This window comes from Hibiscus syriacus, unplaced genomic scaffold, assembly GCF_006381635.1.
Source record: "Hibiscus syriacus cultivar Baekdansim isolate YM2019G1 unplaced genomic scaffold, ASM638163v2 tig00009547_pilon, whole genome shotgun sequence".
Classification (NCBI taxonomy): Eukaryota; Viridiplantae; Streptophyta; class Magnoliopsida; order Malvales; family Malvaceae; genus Hibiscus; species Hibiscus syriacus.
In genome coordinates, this window is record NW_024062197.1 from 27363 (window position 1) to 48238 (window position 20876).

The 20876-nt window shown below is 33.9% G+C and overlaps 3 protein-coding genes and 1 pseudogene across 3 annotated transcripts; 3 read left to right on the forward strand and 1 right to left on the reverse strand.

Annotated features, from left to right (window-relative positions):
• The first annotated feature begins 737 nt into the window (after nt 1–737).
• LOC120203267 (serine/threonine-protein kinase TOUSLED-like) lies at nt 738–7869 on the forward strand. Its single transcript, XM_039203595.1, has 16 exons — nt 738–1124; nt 1560–1649; nt 1878–2084; nt 2757–2807; nt 3035–3142; nt 3230–3274; nt 4148–4260; nt 4627–4693; nt 4841–4907; nt 5561–5658; nt 5770–5949; nt 6100–6310; nt 6465–6729; nt 6936–6990; nt 7186–7347; nt 7704–7869. Exons 1-16 carry the CDS (start codon nt 870–872, stop codon nt 7797–7799), a joined length of 2070 nt encoding a protein of 689 aa, XP_039059526.1. The 5' UTR covers nt 738–869; the 3' UTR covers nt 7800–7869.
• LOC120203269 lies at nt 5769–12519 on the reverse strand (annotated as a pseudogene).
• On the forward strand, nt 8766–9947 carry LOC120203270 (2-keto-3-deoxy-L-rhamnonate aldolase-like). The gene has a single exon (XM_039203596.1). The coding sequence runs from the start codon at nt 8800–8802 to the stop codon at nt 9841–9843; it is 1044 nt and encodes a 347-aa protein (XP_039059527.1). The 5' UTR covers nt 8766–8799; the 3' UTR covers nt 9844–9947.
• A 4858-nt stretch (nt 12520–17377) lies between the features above and the next one.
• LOC120203263 (serine/threonine-protein kinase Nek5-like) lies at nt 17378–20370 on the forward strand. Its single transcript, XM_039203592.1, has 11 exons — nt 17378–17769; nt 17846–17912; nt 18002–18067; nt 18204–18250; nt 18361–18406; nt 18498–18578; nt 18656–18698; nt 18845–18894; nt 19710–19791; nt 19864–19913; nt 20232–20370. Exons 1-11 carry the CDS (start codon nt 17672–17674, stop codon nt 20307–20309), a joined length of 708 nt encoding a protein of 235 aa, XP_039059523.1. The 5' UTR covers nt 17378–17671; the 3' UTR covers nt 20310–20370.
• Nucleotides 20371–20876: the final 506 nt, after the last annotated feature.

Sequence of the window (20876 nt, forward strand, 5' to 3'; positions counted from 1 at the left end):
TGAAACATGCGCACGGGGAGGAGCTTATAATTCATCATATATAAGAAATGGTTAAATCATGGGTTTAGCCACTTAATTTCCTGCACTTTATAAAACGGTATGCCAACTTTAAAACTTTACAATTTAATCCCCAATGTTTCTTTCAAAATATCAATTAAATCCGCCACTTTATAATTTCTTAATTTTAGCCCCTAAATTGGGGTGTTACATATATTATCGATCACCGTTGATCGCCATATCACAATACGACATGATTATTAGGTTATATTTACTCCTGACATATTTTAGGAAGTTTAACTTGATGGATCAAATATTAAAATAGCTAATATGTCTCTCTTCTTAACCTTTCTATGTAGTATTGAATGTTGTCTTCTTATCTTTTAGAAACATAATAAAATTTTATTTATTTATTTTTATTAACTAATCAAGTGATAACATGTGTTAATAAAATGTGCTAAAACATTACAACAGCAAAATTTAATCATTCTTTTGCGAGTAAGAAAATTTAATCATTGAATGGTTAAAATGGGAACAAAAGTTAGCGTGAGTGATTGAAATGAAAGGCTTAAAAATGGATAGCTAAAATTAAAATGTTTTTAAAATTTAGTGACAATATGTGTGGTTTACTATTTTATTCCACCTTAATTGCTTACCTTATTTTAATGTCAGTGACAAAATCCATTGGTTATTTTCTATTTTCCATTTGCCCCAATTTCAAAACTTCATAACCCAAATACCAAATGAGAAAATTTTCACCCTAACCAACCAGGCCTTATTTCTTCTTTGAAAAACCCTAAACTTTTTTTTTAGGATTTTAGTTCCATTTCCCCCCGTAATCTTCTGATCACCTTTTTTTTTGTTTGATCGCAATGTCAGATGATATGTTGTCACATTTCTCTTCTAATTCCTCAAACCAATCGGACCATTCTTTGCCCACTAAGATTGCGAAGCTCGAAGCTCGCTTGGTAGGCAAGGCATCTTCAACCACTGCTTCTCAGCAACCGCCGCAAACCCAGCAACTACAGCAGCAGCAGCTGCCTTGGCCTTCTCCATCGTCAGCTTCGAAATTCGTTTCTGCCGAGGACTTGTCGGAGGCTTCTAGTTCTAGTGATTCCGATGATGAGGTAAATGATCTCACAATTCCTTTAACATTGTTTTTATTTCGTCTCCGTTTCAAATGCGGAATAATAGAAGAACTAACAGTTTGGTTTGGGGCACATTTCTCAGCAACACATTATTTCTAGGTTGAACAATTGAGATTTGGATGTTGGTATGCTATTTTTTTATTGCTTTGGAAAGTAGTGGTTAGCCTGGCATTGGCTTACTTTGTATTGCGATACAGCATGCCTGGTAGAAACGATGAGTGTAAATGAACTGGATTTTTATTTTGTAACGGTTGATCATTGAAAGGGATAAAATATTCTATATAATAAATGCTTTTTTGCATATGAAGTTGTCTTTTTCACCATTTCTATATAATTTTTAATTGTTTAGTTCATTGTTATTATTCAAGTTTTAAGAACTGACTTAAGGATATTTTACATGTAACATGATGCTAGAATGGAGGTGAGTTTTTAATACAAGCCAACATACTGAAGCGCCAGAAAATCCAAGGAGATGATAACTTGCCAGTTTTTCAACATGTTGAGGTATGTTTATGAGTCATGAGTTTTTTCCTTTTTTCACTTGGAGGTTTGGAATCTATCTCTTTGGTTTTGAGCTCTTCAAGGTAGTTTGATGTCATTTTTTCTGAAGCAGTCTGTTTGATAGCTTCACATATCGTCTCTATTTATTTCTCTATTCACTGTAACTTTTTCCTTTTCTGCTCTCTGGAAAAGGATTATTTATGTACTTTTTTGTTTTGAAAAATTGGTCAGGCGGTTACTGAAGGGAGGCAAAAGATTGTTGAACCTGTGGAGTTCAAGGCAAGTTCCGAAGGAAATAGAAGAAAACAAGGCCGTGGAAGAGGACATTCTGTTTCAAGCAGAGGTCGTGCTTCTAGAGCTAATGATCAGATAAGACAACAGATATCTGGTTCGATTGTAACACTTTCAAATGGTCAACTTGAGAACTCTTTCCATAAGGTGTGCTTTACTGCCACTGGATGTTATGCTTTTGATTCTCTCCCTTATAGTTATAATTGTTAAAGACGCCAGCACCAAAAACACTTTATATTATTATCTAGCAGCCTTTTTGGTATGTTAGACCGTTCATTTTAGTGTATGCGCTAAGCTTGGGGCAGTTACAGGTCAAAATTATATAGTTTTAAAAAGGAAATGTGAAACACAGAAGGAAAATAAACTAATCTCGAGTTCATGTTAGCATTTTTCCTGTTTCATTGTTTAAGCTAATTTTGTGGAGTCCTATATATTGTGCTTTGAGTGTACACTGTTCTCGTGGTAGGAGACATATGGGGGGGAAATGTACAACCTCTATTGATAAGAAAAAATGCATTTACTTTATACTGGATCTTAAAATTGTAAGAATCCAGTGTCCAAGTGTTCCATTTTCTTTTTCCTTAGACATTTAACCGGTTTATCGAGAAAGGAAATTTTAAGAAGAGCTTTTCCTTTCTTTAATTTTGAAACAAATAAAGAAAAACATGGAAAACAAAATAAAAAATTGTTCTTTTCCTTTATTGCATACCAGACTAGTTGGCAAAACTACATAGTCGTTAATTCTTTTATACAAGATAAGTTATATAATTCATATCACATACACTCTTAGGCAGTCTGCTATTTGTATTCATATCTCAGGATAATAAGCCCAAAGAGATGCTCCAGACTGATCAGCGCACTTCACTAGAGGTATGTATCTTCGTAAAGTTCTTTGTTTTAACTATTTAAAGTTGCTCCTCAATTTTCTGGCAATGTTTATTTATTTTGTTCAGAAAAGTGGAGGAAAAAGGATTGTGATTTGCTTTGCAACCAGTTATTTTTTCTTTTCTAAAATATATACTTGCATCATTTTCCTTAGATGAACGGAAGATTTTTATGACTCAGTTCAAATTCTTTTGGTTGGCAACCTAACTTAGGAAGAGGTAACATCTTTACGTGCAAAAGTTGCAGCATTGGAGGAGGACCTAAGGAAATGTCGTCAAGAAGCCTCTGACTATCAAAATCTTTGTCGGCAACTAGAAAAGGTTTATAAAGTAGCTCTGCTAATATACGGTGCAAACTTCTTTATTTATTTTACTACTTACCTTTTAGTATTTATTGCGTTTTTGCAGGAATTGAAAGATCTTAAAGATTACGATCAGCAAATGAAGCCAAAGGTCTTTATTAAGCTTAATTGATGGATTTCAATATACTGAAAGTTCTAAACTTAGTCAATAGCCATTGACGTGAGCTTATATCACACCTCTCGTACATATATAGTGTAGATCTTAGATGAACGAGATATCCCTCGTGGTGGTTTCCCTCCTCAGGGGGGGACTGGGGAAAGGATTATAATGCTTGAAGTAAGAAATATAAACTTTATATTCATGTCTTTAACTAAATCAAGGAAGGGATCCTTTTTTCTTTTTCAATTTTTATTTAATCTCAGAAGCAACTACATTACTTCATTTTCAGATAAAATTAACATATTTTTGATGGGATGATGACTGTATATGGTTTTCACATTTTTCTGTTGTTCTGTTTGAATACAAAAGCAGCTAAATCTTGTAGACTAAAACTTGTAGTGAAAAAGAGTTCTTCAGTGGAAGGCCTTTGATGAATGGCATTTAACTTTTTAGGCAATCTTTCTAAAAAAGAGAACTCTCGTCTCACATTTCTGATGGAACTTACACGTTATGCGATAATGGAAACTAAATGACCTAATTGTTTTATTAGCTATAATGGGGGGCTTGTTATTTTCTTCAACCTGACTTGTGAAGTTGCTTATATTTCCCATACACCATGTGTCTTCTGAGGAAGCTTGTTTCTGTAATATTCTTGTGGACTGTTAACTTTATGCGCATAATTGAACTTCTAAAAATGTTGTTCGTTTCACAAACGCAGAATATCAAACTTTATAAATACGTCACCAATGCCTAAAGAGGAAAATGAAAATAAAAGTACTAAAAAGCGAATGTTTGTTAAGTCTGCTTGATAGCAATTTGTGGTGTTAGTTTTAATCCTGGGCTTCTTATTTGATCGTGGTTCAGAGAATAAAAATGATATCCGATCTGTTGATCGCTGTTTCAAAAGCTGAGAGACAAGAAGCTAGGATGAAGGTACGGCAGGATTCCTTGAGACTCGGAAATGTGGGAGTAATCAGGTATAAAAAGATTTAATTGCTTCCCGTATTTAGTTAATATATAATGATTTAATTGCTTCCCGTATTTAGTTAATGTTGTTGATACTGATTTCTCATGCCTGACACAGTGCTTAGTCTGAGAGAGAGAAAGTTACCACAGTGTCCATAATTCCATGGTACTAATTAAATGCATGACTCTGTTGTTAAACTTATGTGGGAGGAAAAAGTGTTTTGGTGAATCATATAAATGTGATAATTCTTATAATTGTCTCTACATAAGTGGAAGGAAAGTTATTATGTGCATCATTCATGTTAATGTTGTATAAGTGTTACAACTCATTGTGTATCTTGATTAATGAATTTACCCCATGTTCTTTTTGCCTTCAGAGCTGGAACAATCATTTCCGAGACGTGGGAGGATGGGCAAGCGCTTAAAGATCTAAATGCTCATCTTGTATGTTATTCTTTCTATATTGTCTATGTAATCATAAAAGTAAAAATTATTTAATATAGCAATTTAGTCCCAAGGATTCTTTTATTAGTGTACTCGCATGATTATTTCATTTAATTTTTGATATATCTCCCTTTCATGTTCTTTTAGAGAGAGTTGTTGGAAGCTAAGGAGGCTGTTGAACGACAGAGGAAACAATTGAAGAAGCGACAATCTGGTGATTCATAATTTTTTTTGATTACAGGATTTAAGCATTCTTATTGTCTTTACTTTGTTAGTTTAAGTTCGGATATTATATGGAACAAATATATGCATATATTAAGTTTGTTTTAATTGTTATGGAATCAGAATTAGTATAACTTGAGGATGTGAATTCCTATTTAAAGCAGTATTTTTAAAATGCTTATGTATGTTGTTTTCGAGTAGAGTGCACATGAGATTAACTACCATTTATGATAAACAAATGGATGCCATGTTCTATAGAACTTCTAATTGCATGCTGGCAGTCAACAAGCTTCAATTTTGTAAATGATGTGCTATTTTGAGCCAACTCATTAGAGAATTATTTGCTAATCAGGAGTCTGGCTGTATATTTAACCCTCATACTATAGTCTCTTTTAGCCATTATTTTCACGATATGTATGTCGAAAAGATTATGACCAAAAGTTGGCTTACTGAGTTGGGACCGGTGGGTCGTTAGTAGTGATGTCTGACATTTACTTGCACCCAACTTCTACTTGAAGACCTTACTCTGTATATGCACCTAAATTTTATACACACACATACATCCAGCATGACTCGGAAGAATAAGTTTTTAAATGAGTATACTTCTAAGCACTAAGTGAAGTACAACTTTTCTTTTGTTTGAAGACAAGGGTGATGCTAGTGATGTAGAATCTGGTGCGCAAGAAGAAGATACCCTTATCCAGGATGAGATATACAAATCACGTCTTGCCTCTATTAAGCGTGTAAGTTCAACTCTACAAGTTATTTCCTTATCTGATTTTATTAAAGAGCTGTACCAGTTATCTTGATTTTTTCCTTGCAATCCACATGATTGAGTTATGATTTTTCTTTAGGAGGAGGAAAGTCTTCTCCGTGAAAGAGATCGCTATGAACTAGATAAGGGAAGGCTTATACGTGAAATGAAGCGCATTCGAGATGAGGATGGATCCCGTTTTAACAATTTTCAAATACTGAATAATAGATATGCCCTTTTAAATCTTCTTGGCAGAGGTGGATTCAGTGAGGTTTATAAGGTCAGATATCTGGCAAGCTTGTATCTTTGAAATGTTTTTCTAAGCATGTTTAAACACGGATGTGTCAGAAGTCTAGTAATCCTTGCCAAAATTGGCAATTGTGAAAATACATCTTTTTGCGGTGATTTGAAATTGAGAAATTTCCGGCAGGCTTATGACTTGGTAGAGCATAGATACGTTGCATGTAAACTTCATGGCCTGAATGCTCAGTGGAGTGAAGATAAGAAGCAAAGTTACATAAGACATGCAATTCGAGAGTACAACATTCACAAGACATTGGTGCACCATCACATTGTTCGGCTTTGGGACATATTTGAGATTGACCAGAATGCTTTCTGCACTGTCTTAGAGTATTGTAGCGGTAAACTAACTTAACCACATTTTATGTCTGGGAGCATTTTTTATTTAGTTTCTTGGTAGAGAATATCTACAAATTCTGTCTGGATAATGGTTTGATATATCTACCATGCATATTTAATTTCATTTTATCTTCTGATTTCTTTTATTGCTTCCAGGCAAAGACCTTGATGCTGTTTTGAAGGCAACACCAGTATTGCCTGAGAAAGAAGCTAGGATTATCATAGTTCAAATATTTCAAGGCCTTGTGTACTTGAACAAAAGAGCACAGAAGATTATCCATTATGATCTGAAGCCTGGCAATGTTCTCTTTGATGAGTTAGGTGTAGCAAAAGTAACTGATTTTGGTCTTAGCAAAATAGTAGAGGATGATGTTGGATCCCAGGGTATGGAACTTACATCCCAAGGAGCTGGAACATATTGGTAAGTATGCAGTTTAATGTCCTTCCTTGAAAATGTCTACCTTTGCTGTTTTTTTCTCCCCAGTTCTGCTGCAATTACCTCATATCTTATGCCGGTTATCTACTAAATCTACCTATTCTTTCTATTTTGTGCTTGTTCTAGTTTGTGGTCATATCTCATTTCTTTTAACTTGCAATGTTGTGTTGATTTTTATTTTGTGATTTCAGGTACTTGCCCCCGGAATGCTTTGAGCTTAGCAGAACGCCTCTGATTTCATCAAAGGTAGGTGACTCCATCCCCAATCTCTTCCTTATCACTTTTTTAGCAGATGGTTTTATTACCTTGTAACATCAAATTTTTCTGCCCTTGCGAATTTTTCTTCTTGGAATGCTTAGAAGTTATCAGACCTATGTACCCAAATGGTTTGTTATTTGTGTCATCAATTTTTCTTTTGATGTGGTATTTCATTAAAACCAGGTGGATGTTTGGTCAGCCGGTGTTCTACTTTACCAAATGCTTTTTGGTAGACGTCCTTTTGGGCACGACCAGACTCAAGAACGAATATTGCGTGAAGACACAATTATTAAAGCTCGTAAAGTTGAATTCCCATCAAGGCCCACTGTCTCCAACGAGGCAAAGGTTAGTTCTGTGTTGTCTTTGTCAGTTGCTACGGCATATTTTTGTCTTGATGGATGAAACAATTCTGTTAGTGAGCATCAAAAGCAGGTTTAAATTATTAATTACATTTATTTTGGACTTCAACTCGATGTTCAATTGTTCATTCTAGAGAGAATTTTGGACTTGCTAGATGCCACTTAGGATATAACAGCATGAACCAATTGAGCTAGAACTATAGGTTCAAGGAGGCATTCGTAATCTGTTTCTGTGCATGTGCTGCAGATTTGCTGGGTTTTAGTGTTGTGTTTCAGCACTTTCACAATTCGGAGATGATTCGTTTTGTCCTAAGAGATCTAACAAGTGTCGTATTTGTGCAGGATTTGATTCGTCGATGTCTAACATATAATCAAGCAGAAAGGCCAGATGTTTTGACAATAGCACAGGATCCGTATCTTACATATTCGAAGAAGTAAAAACTGTACAACAGAGATCCAAAAAAGAAAAGAGCAGGGTGCGGGATGCAGCAGAATTTGCTTCCAATTCTCTTGAAATAAACCACATGGAATTTTGTACAGATTGTAAAGGTTTTGTTGTGATAATACATCTACCCTGCTTCTGTTTGTATTAACGTCGGTATTTTGGTCTATGAAAACAGATTAATATCATATAGAGCTTTTAAAATTCACAAAAGAACAAGTCAAAACGACCTTTTTGGCCCTATAATTTTATTAGTTGTCAATTTAGTCTTTGAATTTTTATTATCTCTTTCGGCGAACCAGGCTCGTACTTGGTTATTATGCTTAATTTACCTGCAGCCATCAATCAACAAGTTCAAGGTTTTAGCAAACGAAAAGGCATGTCTCTTCAGCAAAGTAAAACCTTCCTGGAATAATAAAATGCTAGGATCATTAAAATTGAAAACCCTTTTGTTCTTTCGGGAGACTGAGTCGGTGCTTGTAATAAAAGTTGCTCGTTCTTTTTGTTACGTTAGTGGTAAGGACCAACTGCAATGTGGTTGGAGCGTTGCTTTCATGGTTATTCTGCTGATTCTGATGGCTCCACCATGCGAGCTCAACATACTCCTTCCTGAGATTAAAACAAACGTCTTTCTTCTTCACTATGGGCAATTGCACAAATCCAATTCAATCAATTGTCAAGAGCCAAATAGAAGCTAAACTTGCCCAAAACAACTACAAATCCTACGCATAATGCTTCAATCCAATGTTATTTACATCAAAAGGTTTACATTAAGAATCAATTATCCGTTAATGACATAAAAATTTATTAGGCAACGTTTTAAAATTTTAAACTTAATTTGATAAAATACGAAAGGTTTTTATTTATTGGGTATTTTGGTTGGAATGTATTTTTGTATACTCAAGCCCAAGGTTTGAGAAGGGAAAATATTGTTATAAATGTATTCCTGGTTGCAAATTTCTTTATTCGTTAAAGCCGAAGTACCCCCCACATCAGATGGCGGCCCTCACCAACACAACCGCCGTAGCCGGCTCCCCTAAAATTTCACCGGTTAAGGCTCTTCCGTTCTTTTCCTCCAGATCGCTCTCCTTTCCCTCTTTCAATCAATCCATTTCCTCACTCAAACCCTTAAGCCTCACCAAATTCCCCACACTTCTCCCTCTTGAAAGCTCCCTTAATCCCTCCCCTTCTCCCTCCCCGTCTTCTCTCAAATCTCGCCTCCGCGACGGTGATACCCTATACGGCATCTTCCTCCTCTCGTTCTCCCCCACTTTGGCCGAGATCGCCGCCTTCTCTGGCTACGACTTCGTAGTTATCGATATGGAACACGGGCCTGGGGGAATCAACGAGTCACTTCAAATGCTCCGCTCCCTCACCCAGACCAACACCCCGGCCATCATCCGCCTCCCTGAGTCCTCCGAGGCTTGGGCCAAGAAAGCCCTTGACCTCGGCCCACAAGGGATCATGTTCCCCATGATTGAATCCGCTAAAGACGCTAAAAAGGCGGTTTCGTATTGTCGTTTCCCTCCCGACGGAATCCGTGGATCCGCCCACACGGTAGTGAGAGCTTCCAACTACGGGATCAACGAAGGTTATCTGAGTAACTACATGGAGGATCTGTTGATAATGTGCCAGGTCGAGACGGTGGACGGTGTCAAAAAAGTGGAGGACATAGCTACCGTCGAAGGGGTCGACTGTATTCAAATGGGTCCGCTGGATTTAAGCGCTAGCGTGGGTTACCTTTGGGACCCGGGTCACAAGAAGGTAAAGGAGGTGTTGAAGACGGCGGAGAAAGCAGTTCTTAAGTCGGACCCGAGAAACGGTGGTGGAGCCTTCTTGGGCGGTTTTGCAATGCCTCATGATCCTCCGGAGGGGCTCGGAAAGCGCGGTTACCATATGGTTTCCGGTGCCGTTGATATTGGGCTGTTTAGAAATGCAGCGGTGGAGGATGTTAGGAAGTTTAAGATTAGTCTGAAGGCTGATTCCGATGATGATGGGGAAGATGATAAAGACTCCGATGAAAAATATTGGAGCGAATAAAATTGATGTGTTTTTTTAGTTCGATTTCCTCTTTGGTTGCAATCCTTTGTAAGCATTGATTTCGTAGACGGCAATGAAATCAAGTTCGAGTTCGGTTCGGTTCAGTTCATCATTATGAGATTTCGACCATTTCTCTCAACTTTCTTAGTGACCTTCAATTTAGCTGCTTGCTTTATGCTGCGAAACATGTTCATTAAAGGCTTCAATTTACTCCCCAGATAGCTGTTCTCTATGATCATCACTGAAAACTCTAACAAAAAGATGACTATAAAAGTTTCGTATTTGAAAGAAAAAAAATGAAATAATAAGAAAAATGAGATAAACAACACATATCAATACCAATAAAAGAACAGGTCATGTCATCATGTTGCATTCGATTTAATATCCAAGTTACTAAAACAAGAGTAATCCCAAGTCCAATGATCAAATCGAAGGGGAGAATACATTGTAACAATGGGGAAAGAATGGACTTGTTTTGTCGTGTGAGTATCATCCAAATATCTGTAACTTAAGGTTGTAAACCCATCTGCTTTCTGGTTTTGCCTACAAACAAGTTTCCGGATTTGAGCAAGCCTGGAATACGTCCACTCAGAGTCGTAAACGGAAATTGGGCGACCGCATCTTTCCTTCCGAGGGAAACTATTGAAATCGTCGAACCAGGCTCATACTTGGTCATTTTGCTTTCTTTTCCTCCATCAACAACTTCAAGTTCTTAGCCACCACCAAGGCATGTCTATGAGCTAAGTAACCTTGTTTGAGTTCCTGGATTATTGCGGTATCTAAATGTTAGGACCACCTTGTGAAACAAGATATTAAACCATGTAACAGGACTGATTCAATACATAAAACCAACACATTTGCAATGTAGCATTATCAAGTCTAAGGTAAACGCTTATTCAACAAAATTATTCTTAACTGTGGGATAGGAGGACTTACTGGGATGTCGGTGATATCTCCGATTGTGAATATGTTGCTTCGACCCTTGATTCTCAGATACTCATCAACCATCAACCTTCCGTTTTTATCCAAATTAGTCTTCAATATAGTCTCGCTAAGCCATGCTGTGGCCAATGGTTTTGCGACACAAATTAAATGGCAATCCGCTTTGATACTTTCTCCGGTCGAGGTTCGATATACTTGACTTCCAACTGAGGTGGAACTCAGATCAACTGCTTGCTCTAGTTTTACTTTAACTTTCCTTGATCTCAGCCAACCTAAACTCTTGTCAGAAGCCTTGGTTCCAATGAATTCCAGTAACCTTGGTCCCTTATGAACCAGCGTAACCTTCTTTCCAGGAAAGGCGCTGGCGATTTCTCCGGCAAGTTCAACACCAGAAGGACCTCCTCCAACAATCAAAATAGACTGAGCAGATTGTATCTTTTGATTTTCTGCCAGCATAATGGATATAATAGAATTTACCTGAGCAGAACAAAATCCAAAATTAAAATTGTTCTATCTTGTACATGTATATTATAATATACATCATGTTCCTCAATAATGCACTCCACAGCTAGAGTATATCCACAAATAATAACACACTTTAGTTTCACAAAACATTTGCAATATGTTCATAGCCTCGATTCCCGGTACTCGAATCATAGCCTCTAATAGTAAGATTAGGAAGACAAAAAGTTGCCGCAGTTTTTTTACCTGCATCATATTGATAAAGTCTCTCCACCTTAGTTATTGGAACAGGATCGGTGTGTCCAGTAGCAAGTACAAGATATTCATAAACAATGTGGCAGCCGTCAGCGGTCAATACATCGGTGTCGGTGATGTTTATCGCAGCGGACTTTACGATATGTCCATTGGTAAGGTAATCTCTATGGTTTATTACCGATCTATCCGCAAACGATGGCTCCACCATGTTCCTTAAGTTTGCCCATGTGAGCTCAAGATACTCCTTCCTGAGATTAGAACAAAGATCTTCCAATTAATCACTCTCCATTCCGAGGCAGTTGACCAAATCCAGTTCGATCAATTGTCAGAATTAAGAACTTTTAAAGAGCCTGCCAAATAGAAGTTAAACCTACCCAAAACAACTACAAATCCTACATATACTGCTTCAATCCCATATTATATTATTTACAAATATCAAAAGGCTTTCAGCAGGAAAAATAAAACAAACCAGAAATTTAATTCAGCTGTTGGGTTCATTGGACTCGCATTTCAGAGTTTTTCATCGGACATGAATTGAAATTGAAGAAAAACAAATCATTTTGAAGGGGAAAAAGCCAAGAAAACTTACGGATCGATGAGAGTGAGATCAGCATCGAATTGGATAGTTTTGGCGAGGAGAGAGCCGGCAATTCCACCACCAATAACCACCACCCTTCTTCTTCCTCCTTCAGATTCCATGATGTCTTCAATGTTTTTGGTTTTGTTTTTGCCTCGTTGGTTCAGATTATGGAAGAAAGATTTGTTTGGGTGCTTACTTGAAAGCAACTCGAGTTCACATCAAAGGGATAATATCTTTAGTGTTGGTAAAGAAATGTAAGGTCAAACATTAGAGGGGAAGAAAGATTGAATTCTTCCAGATCTCATGATTTGTAGATACAACCAGCATTATGTTCTGAGAAGAATCAATTAAGAAATTAAAAATTAAAATACTTCTGAATTTTGGGTCCAATGGATGCTTCGATTTCAATGGACTCTGTCGTTGGATGGATCAATATTGATATTTTCGTATTGCTTGTGGGATTTTTGTCCTTTTAGCCAATCAAGGTTCGACATTTGTAACTAAAAATTTCACAGTTAAAAATATTGTTTTTTTTAGATTATGTCTATTGTAACTGAAAAATGTATCAAGTGCATAATATTTTAGGTTTAGACAAAGATTATTGTATTTTTTATAGCAAATTATATAATTTGTATATCTATTTTTTTACAACCTAAAAATTACTCCCGACTTTTATCGATTATAACTGAAATTTATTATCAAGTGTATAATTTTTTAGAGTATATATAGTAACATTTTAGGTAGTAATGCAACATTCTCGAATGTAATCGAAATTATTATTAATTGTGTAGTATTTTAAGGTTTAAATCCAACGTAAATTAATTTTAGATTTTCTCACCGCATAATAAAAGTATAGATTAATTTTTAGTTAATTCTCACATATATTCGAAGAAATAATTATATAAATCATAAAATAGATCGTATAAAAATCTTTACTAATTGAGGTTTGGAATTTAAGTGTGGGCTTGATGTAAAATAAATCTTCAAACTATCTTTAAGATAATTTTAGGTGTATAACATTTTTTTTTGCTCAAAATAGGTCCCTAAGTTTCCAATATCATACTTTTAAGTGTATGGTTCATAATGATCGTTAAAACTGACAATTATCTAACACATATTATTACTATATTTTCTAAATTTTTTATTTTTAAAATAAAAATATCATTTAAAAAAAATCCCTCCCCCTTTGCCCCCTCCACCCGGGGTCCCAAATTAATCCCAAAATTTCACCCCTGGCCTCTCGCTCAAATTCTCTCTCCTACTCCGGCTGTCCCCCTTTCTCCTAATATCTGGGATTATTGGAATTAATTCCCAACTAAACCCCTATCTATTAAAAGTAGGGTTAGGGATTTATGTATTTAGGAATTTGAGAAAATAATAAGAGCAATAACTAGGACTGTAAACGAGCCGAGTCGAGCTCGAGTATTGTTGAGCTCGATTCGAACTAGAAAAGTTTAAAATTAGGGTTGACTCGAAAACTCACGAGCTAAAAATTATCAAACTCAGCTCGAACTCGAAATGTAATATTGAAACTCGACTCGAACTCGAAAAGGCTCGAACTAAAAAAAATTTAGGAGCTCAATTGAAGCTCGAGACTCGAGCTCGATTTTGTGCTCGATTTTGTGCTCGAACTCGATTCAAGTTCGAACTCAAACACGAATTTGAACCTACAAAAATCTTATATTACATTTAAAAAATATTTTTTTAAAATTTTATAATTGTCAATAATGTATTTTTAATAATGTAATTTTAAAAAATCTAAAATTATAATATAACATTTTTTCAAGTAGCTCGCGACCTTTTCGAGTCGAGTAGTAAGTAGCTCGTTTTAGCTCGTTAAGAATTTGAGTCGAGTTCGAGCTCGAGTCGAGTTCATTCGATTCGAGTGTTGACATAGCTTTGATCGAGTCGATCTCAAGTAGCTTGCGATCTATCTCGTCTCATTTACAGCCCTAGCATTAACCGATCATTAAATAAAGAGTAATAGGTAGATGATTTTTCGACGATAAAGATAATAATCGAAGACGACCATAAAAGAGTTTGAAATTAATAATTTCAGGATTTTTGTGTTTTTATTCTAAATAATTTTGGAAATTTTTTAATTTAAAAAAAGTTATGCCTTTTATTTAAAAATATATTTTTTAAATTTTTATAAATCTAACATGAGTCAAATAACATATAAATTTAACATTATTACGGACTAGACACCTAAAAGTATAATGACATAAATGTTAGGCTCATATTTTAAACGAAAAAAATCTTTAAACACTTAAAATTAACTCAAGATATAATTTAGACACTTGTTTTTGCATTAAATTCAAAATTTATACTAAAATCATTTAATATGATTCAAAATTAATTATTATTTAATAAAACTATTAAATTAATATTTTTTATTAATCTTTGTTAAGTACAATATAATATTTATTTAAAAATAACTCTCAACTATTTTATATTGAACGCTCATACCCTATTAATCATGATGCTTGAAATTAAAACCTCAAAAAAATAACAAATATTTTATCATAAAAATCGTTTTGTTCATGCTTAAAATTAAAATTTTTAAATAACAAAAAGAACAAAATAAATCAATTATTGAGCACTTGAACCTGGTACGACTCAATTCATCGTCATATGTGGTTACATTAAACAAGTGATAAGACCACGTGATCTGTTTTTTATAGTTAGGTCTGAACTGTTTGGTTTTATTGAAATTTAAATTATTATTGAAATGTACTTAAATTGTTGGATAAAATATATGTTTAATATATAAAATTATCAGTTTTATTTCACTTTAATACCCAAACTTTTTTTGTTTTAAAATGATACATATTGTTTATTTTTTATTTCATTTTAGTACTTTGTTGTTAAAAATTTAATGGAATTGTTGAAGTGGCATTTATTAATGGATAAATTATATCATTTATCATTTAACTATATTCTCGTTCTTATTTTGGTCACTAAATTTTAAAAAAATCAATTTAACTACTCAACTTTCAAATTAATCATGTTTGAATCACTTTAATTTATTTTATTAATAATTATTGTGACATGATATTTTTATTATTGTTTTATTAATATATTATTAAAAAAATTAAATTTGAAAGTTAAAGTGATTAAATAATGAGTAATTTGAAAGTGAAGTAATTAAATTAAAAAATTAAACTTTAGTTACCAAAATAAGAGCGAGAAGATAGTTGAGTGAGGAATGATTCATTTTACTCATAAAAAAGTATCATATTGTAACAGTTTCTCTCAATTTTTAATGGTAAGATACCAAAACGAAACAAAAAATAAACATTAAGCATGATTTTGAAACAAATGAAAGTTTAGGTAATTAAATAAAATAAAAATAAAAATTTAGGTATTAAATGTGTAGTTTATACTAAATTACTTTGATAGAACAGGTTTGGTTTTATTGCGTACCAGCATGTGCGCATGTTAACCGATAGCAGTGCTGAAGGAGAAGAGGAGAGCCGAGGTGGAAAAAAACGGGCGTTTACCTTACCTGATGTTAACATTCGGTAAAAGAGAAATTCTTTAGGCCCGGCGCATGTTAGCTCTCTCTTTACAGTGATGGAGGCAAAAGATCGTGGGCTTAAACACACCGACGAATCATTGCTTCCAATTTGTCAACTCAGTGAGATATTGGCATTTGAAGAATGGTAATTGTTAAGAATTAAATATTGTTCGTATAAATTAATTAAGTTAAATCCAAAGTTTAATTATTTAGGCCTAATATAAAAATTGCCTAAACTATATATTGTTTTATAAAGTGGTGTCTATTTTTTTCCGGTCAATTCAGAGGTCTAATATTACAAATATTATCACTCTAGGTGCATGTTTATTTCTACCAATCCAAGTGTCTAACGTTACAAACATTACCATTTTATGTGCATGTTTCGTAACAGACGTGTCACATTTTGATTTCAAAATTTTCAAAAAATTCAAAAATCTTTTAAAAAAATCCTAAACTTTGAAAACCCTAAATCTAATCCATATACCCACATCGATCACCGTCATTGCTGTCGTTACCATTAGTCGAACCTCCACCCAGTCGTGCCTCCACTCAAAGAAGAGCCACCACATCCGAAGCCAATAGGATCTGAATCGAGTTTATTGTTTCGTCGGGTTTACCGTTGATTACATCATCGAGGTGTGTTTTTCTGGGTGGTTGTTTGGGGATAAATAACCCTCGGGTGGAGGCACATTCAAGGGTAAGCTCAGTCGACAAAAATAGCGGCCAAAATGACGGTTGATGTAGGTATAAGACTGAAATTAGGATTTTCAAAGTTTTTGAGATTTTTTAATATTTATTAGAAATTTGAGTTTTTTAATAAAATAAATTTTTTATTTTTTAAAAATATTTCAAAATTACCAAAATGTAACATGTGTCATATAATAACTTTTTTAATAATAGTTACATACCATACATCTAAAATAATAACGTTTGTAACGTTATACTTAGATTAACCGAAAAAAGGTTTGGACATTACTTAAAAAAAAGTATAGATTGGATATTTGTTTTTATATTAAACCAATTATTTATTAATATTTTAGTAGTAAATGCTTTTGAAAGTGTTCTTTATTATATATAAAAATATTGTATGATACATTGATTATACAATTTTTCTCTTCATTATCAATTTTAGTCTATTTTATGCGTTAGAATATATATAATTGGTGATAATAAATGTCAGAATGGGTATAAAAATAAATTCATAAAACCTTTTAATGGTAAAATGAGATATTATTTTATTTAAAAGATTTAGGTTTAAGCAAATATATTTATATAGTATACATCTATTACCAAGTAATTAATTTTTTAACATATATTAATTTATAATCACTCTATATTATAAAAAAATATAAAAATAACTCTTAAAACCTATAGGATGAAAAAGATTTTTTATTTTATTGAGTGCCAGAGGATTTTATTTGTTTGTCTAATTATAACGTGTTAATTAATATTTGTTTTCTTTAAAAACATAAATAACTTTTAATATTATATTTAGTGAATCAAATAGCATTCGAGCACTTGTATGTAACATATAAATGTTCATTATCAAAAGATAAAGAGTATTTAAACAAAAAAAAATCCACTCTGCCATTCCACAAAACAAATAAACAATAATCAGATAATTAAAGAGTTAATTAAGTTTTACATTTGGTTGACTACTCACTATCGTGCTTTAGTTATTTTAACCACCTCTCTTTCTCCCTATAAAATTCGTAACTAAAAAAGTAGCTTAAAATATATATACCTTTTCTTTCTTGCTGTTGAGTGAAGTGAAAGAGAAAAACTTTAGAGCTCAACAGCCATGAAAGGAGGAGAGGAACGTAGACGAAGTTTTCGATGGTTTTAAAAAATAATGGTCAACACTGTTCGGTTGGTTACTGAAACGTATCACCAGCATTGGAATTGAAGCTAAGAATTCGGCAATGGTTTTGAGATCCGGTGAAATAATTGTTTTTAAGACGAACGTGAATTGATTCTTCGTTTTTTCCCATTTCCCCTCCTCTTAGTTTATGTTTCTGTTCGCATTATTGTTTCGAAATTAAAAAAGATCGAGTAAAGAGGTAAAAGCAATGGAGTCTCGGATGGATCATTACGAGATCATGGAACAGATCGGCCGTGGTGCTTTCGGTGCTGCCATTCTCGTTCATCATAAATCCGAGAAGAAAAAGTATTTTTTTTTCTTTCTACTTTCTCACATTCTTAATTTTTGAATTTTTGGTAACTTTTTTTTAAAAGAAATTCAGGTATGTGTTGAAGAAGATCAGATTGGCACGACAAACGGAGCGTTGCAGGAGATCTGCACATCAAGAAGTTAGTTTATTTTTTTATTTTTAAATTAAGTCTGTAACAGAGTTTAATTTCCAATCTATAAAATGGTTTTTGAATTTTGTGGAATGTAGATGGCACTTATTGCACGGATTCAGCATCCTTGCATTGTTGAATTTAAGGAAGCTTGGGTTGAGAAAGTAAGATACAATAATACCTTCTCTTTTTTTTTGGTATGAATCTTGACTGCAAATTTAACTTTTACAAGTAGCTTGCTAAGAACGTGACAGCCTTTCTTAACGTTGATATCAATTTTTTTGTTTATTTATTATGTAGGGTTGCTATGTTTGTATTGTTACTGGATACTGTGAAGGTGGAGATATGTAAGTTTCTAAGTTGAATTGAGAACTTTGATTATGAGTTTTTTTGTTTTTGAATTTATGCAATCTTTGTAATCTGTCAATATTGTTCTTTTTCTTATTCCTTTTAACAGGGCTGAATTGATGAAAAAATCAAATGGGGTGTATTTCCCCGAGGAGGTACCATAATTTTACAAGTTAGTTTCTTCTCTGGCTATGAGTTATGAGTTATGACTAACTGTTAAAAATGATGATCGTGAACACTGTACAGAAACTTTGCAAATGGTTTGCACAGCTGCTTCTGGCAGTTGAATATTTGCATTCAAATTTTGTCCTGCATCGTGACCTTAAGGTATGTGTGTAAATTTAAATTAATCCTTCAATATCAGCTTAATGATTTCTTGACTGATTTTTAGCACTTCTTGCTAGTGTTCCAACATCTTTCTTACCAAAGATCAAGATGTGCGCCTTGGTGAGTTTGTCTTCTCGCTTTTCCTCTTGGCTTCTACATGTTCTCTACTTTTTTTTATCCATCATTTAGCCATATTTGATATCCTACTTGGTTACATTTGTTGGGTTTATTATCCTAAACTTTCTTTCTGATTTGTACTGGTTTAGGGGATTTTGGGCTTGCAAAAACTCTAAAGGCAGATGATTTGGCTTCTTCGGTATGTACCATGTTAAATTATTTGTAACAACCTTTTTAAAAAACTTTTCAACCATCTCCAAGGATGGGAAAGAATTTCATTCTTCTATTGTTTCTCTTCTTTTTCTTCCTATACTTGGTTGATGAGCTCATCCTATTTAGCTTGAAATAAGAGATTTTCTCGGTTTGCACTTGCCTCAATGCTGGTGTATATTTTATAAAAAAACCTTTCATGTTAGTGTGGTTACTTATAAAGTAGATTGTTCCATTCTACCAAGGTTGCTGTCACATTCTAATATGCTGAGGAACTGTAGTAGAAAATAGTGTATGTTTAAAGGAACGAGAAAAATGTGTGCCACAGCTTGCAGTTAAACTTTGTGCTAATTTTAACCTCATTTGCTCAGGATAAATTGTTTCTAAATTGCCAAGTTATATAAGAAAATAATCACTGCTGAGAATATATATATGTATATATAATTTTTTTATTTAAATAAAGAATTAAAAAAGGAATCTTGTTGATACCCTCGTGTTCCAGTGATCAATGACCCAGATGCTGTAAAATGAAGAATATATACAGTATTTAACTTCTGGTTCTTTATTTGGAATGAGCTAATATTAGAAGATAGAGAGAGATTTATTTAAAAAATTTTAACGGTCTTGTAACTCTTGTTTTAATAATTTAAAAAAATCTAAAAATTTGAAAAAGGAATAGATATTGGAGTGCTGAATATGTCTTAACTATCATAAACGTCCAAAGACATTATACAATATGTATTGGGCTATATTTGATATCACTTTACCATTTTGTAGTTATTAATTGTTTTGTACATGGCTCAGGTGGTTGGAACTCCCAATTACATGTGTCCTGAATTGCTTGCAGATATTCCTTATGGTTTCAAGTCTGATATCTGGTCCCTGGGTATGTCTCCTAATGAGAACATGTTTGACACGTGTAGACCTTCTTCTAGCTAAATTGTTTCTTGTTTAACAGGGTGCTGTATTTATGAGATGGCTGCTCATCGCCCTGCTTTTAAAGCTTTTGTAAGTGTTCTTAAGTTCTTTTGCTCGAATATGTTCCTTGTATTCTGCATTGTGATTATGACAACCCCTCTTTTTGGGTGTAGTTTATAACCTATTGTGGCAAGTAGCATGTGTTTCATTTGATATCATGCTGAACTAGGAAACTGTAAAATTCCTAAGTTTTTGTTCTTCCTTTTGTTGTATATACTGGATTTTCAGTCAAATGTTGTAAAGGTTCATGTTCTATTCTCCACTCTTTTACGCAATGCTTTCAATATGTGATTCCTTACAACTGTTACTTTTTGCCTCCACTAACTTCTATCAAACTTTTTGTTCTAGGATATGGCAGGGTTGATAAGCAAGATAAATCGTTCCTCCATCGGGCCTTTGCCTTCTTGCTACTCACCATCTTTGTAAGTCTTAATGCACATTGTAGAGCTCACCATTATGTTTTCATGATGACCAAGTATTCTCTATGATTTTTCATGCTTCAACTAAAACTTTCAATGCTTTATTGTCTCTTCATTGTTCTAGTTCTCTACTATCTTTTATGTATTTTATATTTGGATAAAGTGCTGATCTTTTAAATCAAATACGTATTCATCTAGGAAATTTGAAACTAGTTTCACGGAAACCTTAAGCCTTTATCATATATCAAGTTATTAACTCCTCTCTACATGGTAGGTAATTGGTTTAACGTTAAACATGCAGGAAGATGCTGATCAAGGGCATGTTAAGAAAGCATCCAGAGCACCGACCCAGTGTAAGCATTTATTTGCGCCCAACTCTAAGAATTCTCCACATGCAGGACTTCAATATACCAATTTGATTATTTTCACCTTGCTTAGGCATCGGAACTTTTGAAGCACCCTTATTTGCAGCCATATGTTGATCAGTTTCGCCCATCCTTCGGCTTTTCTTCAACAAATTGTTCCCAGGATGAGCATATTTCGTCTGGTCCTGATAATGTGAAAAATATGGCCG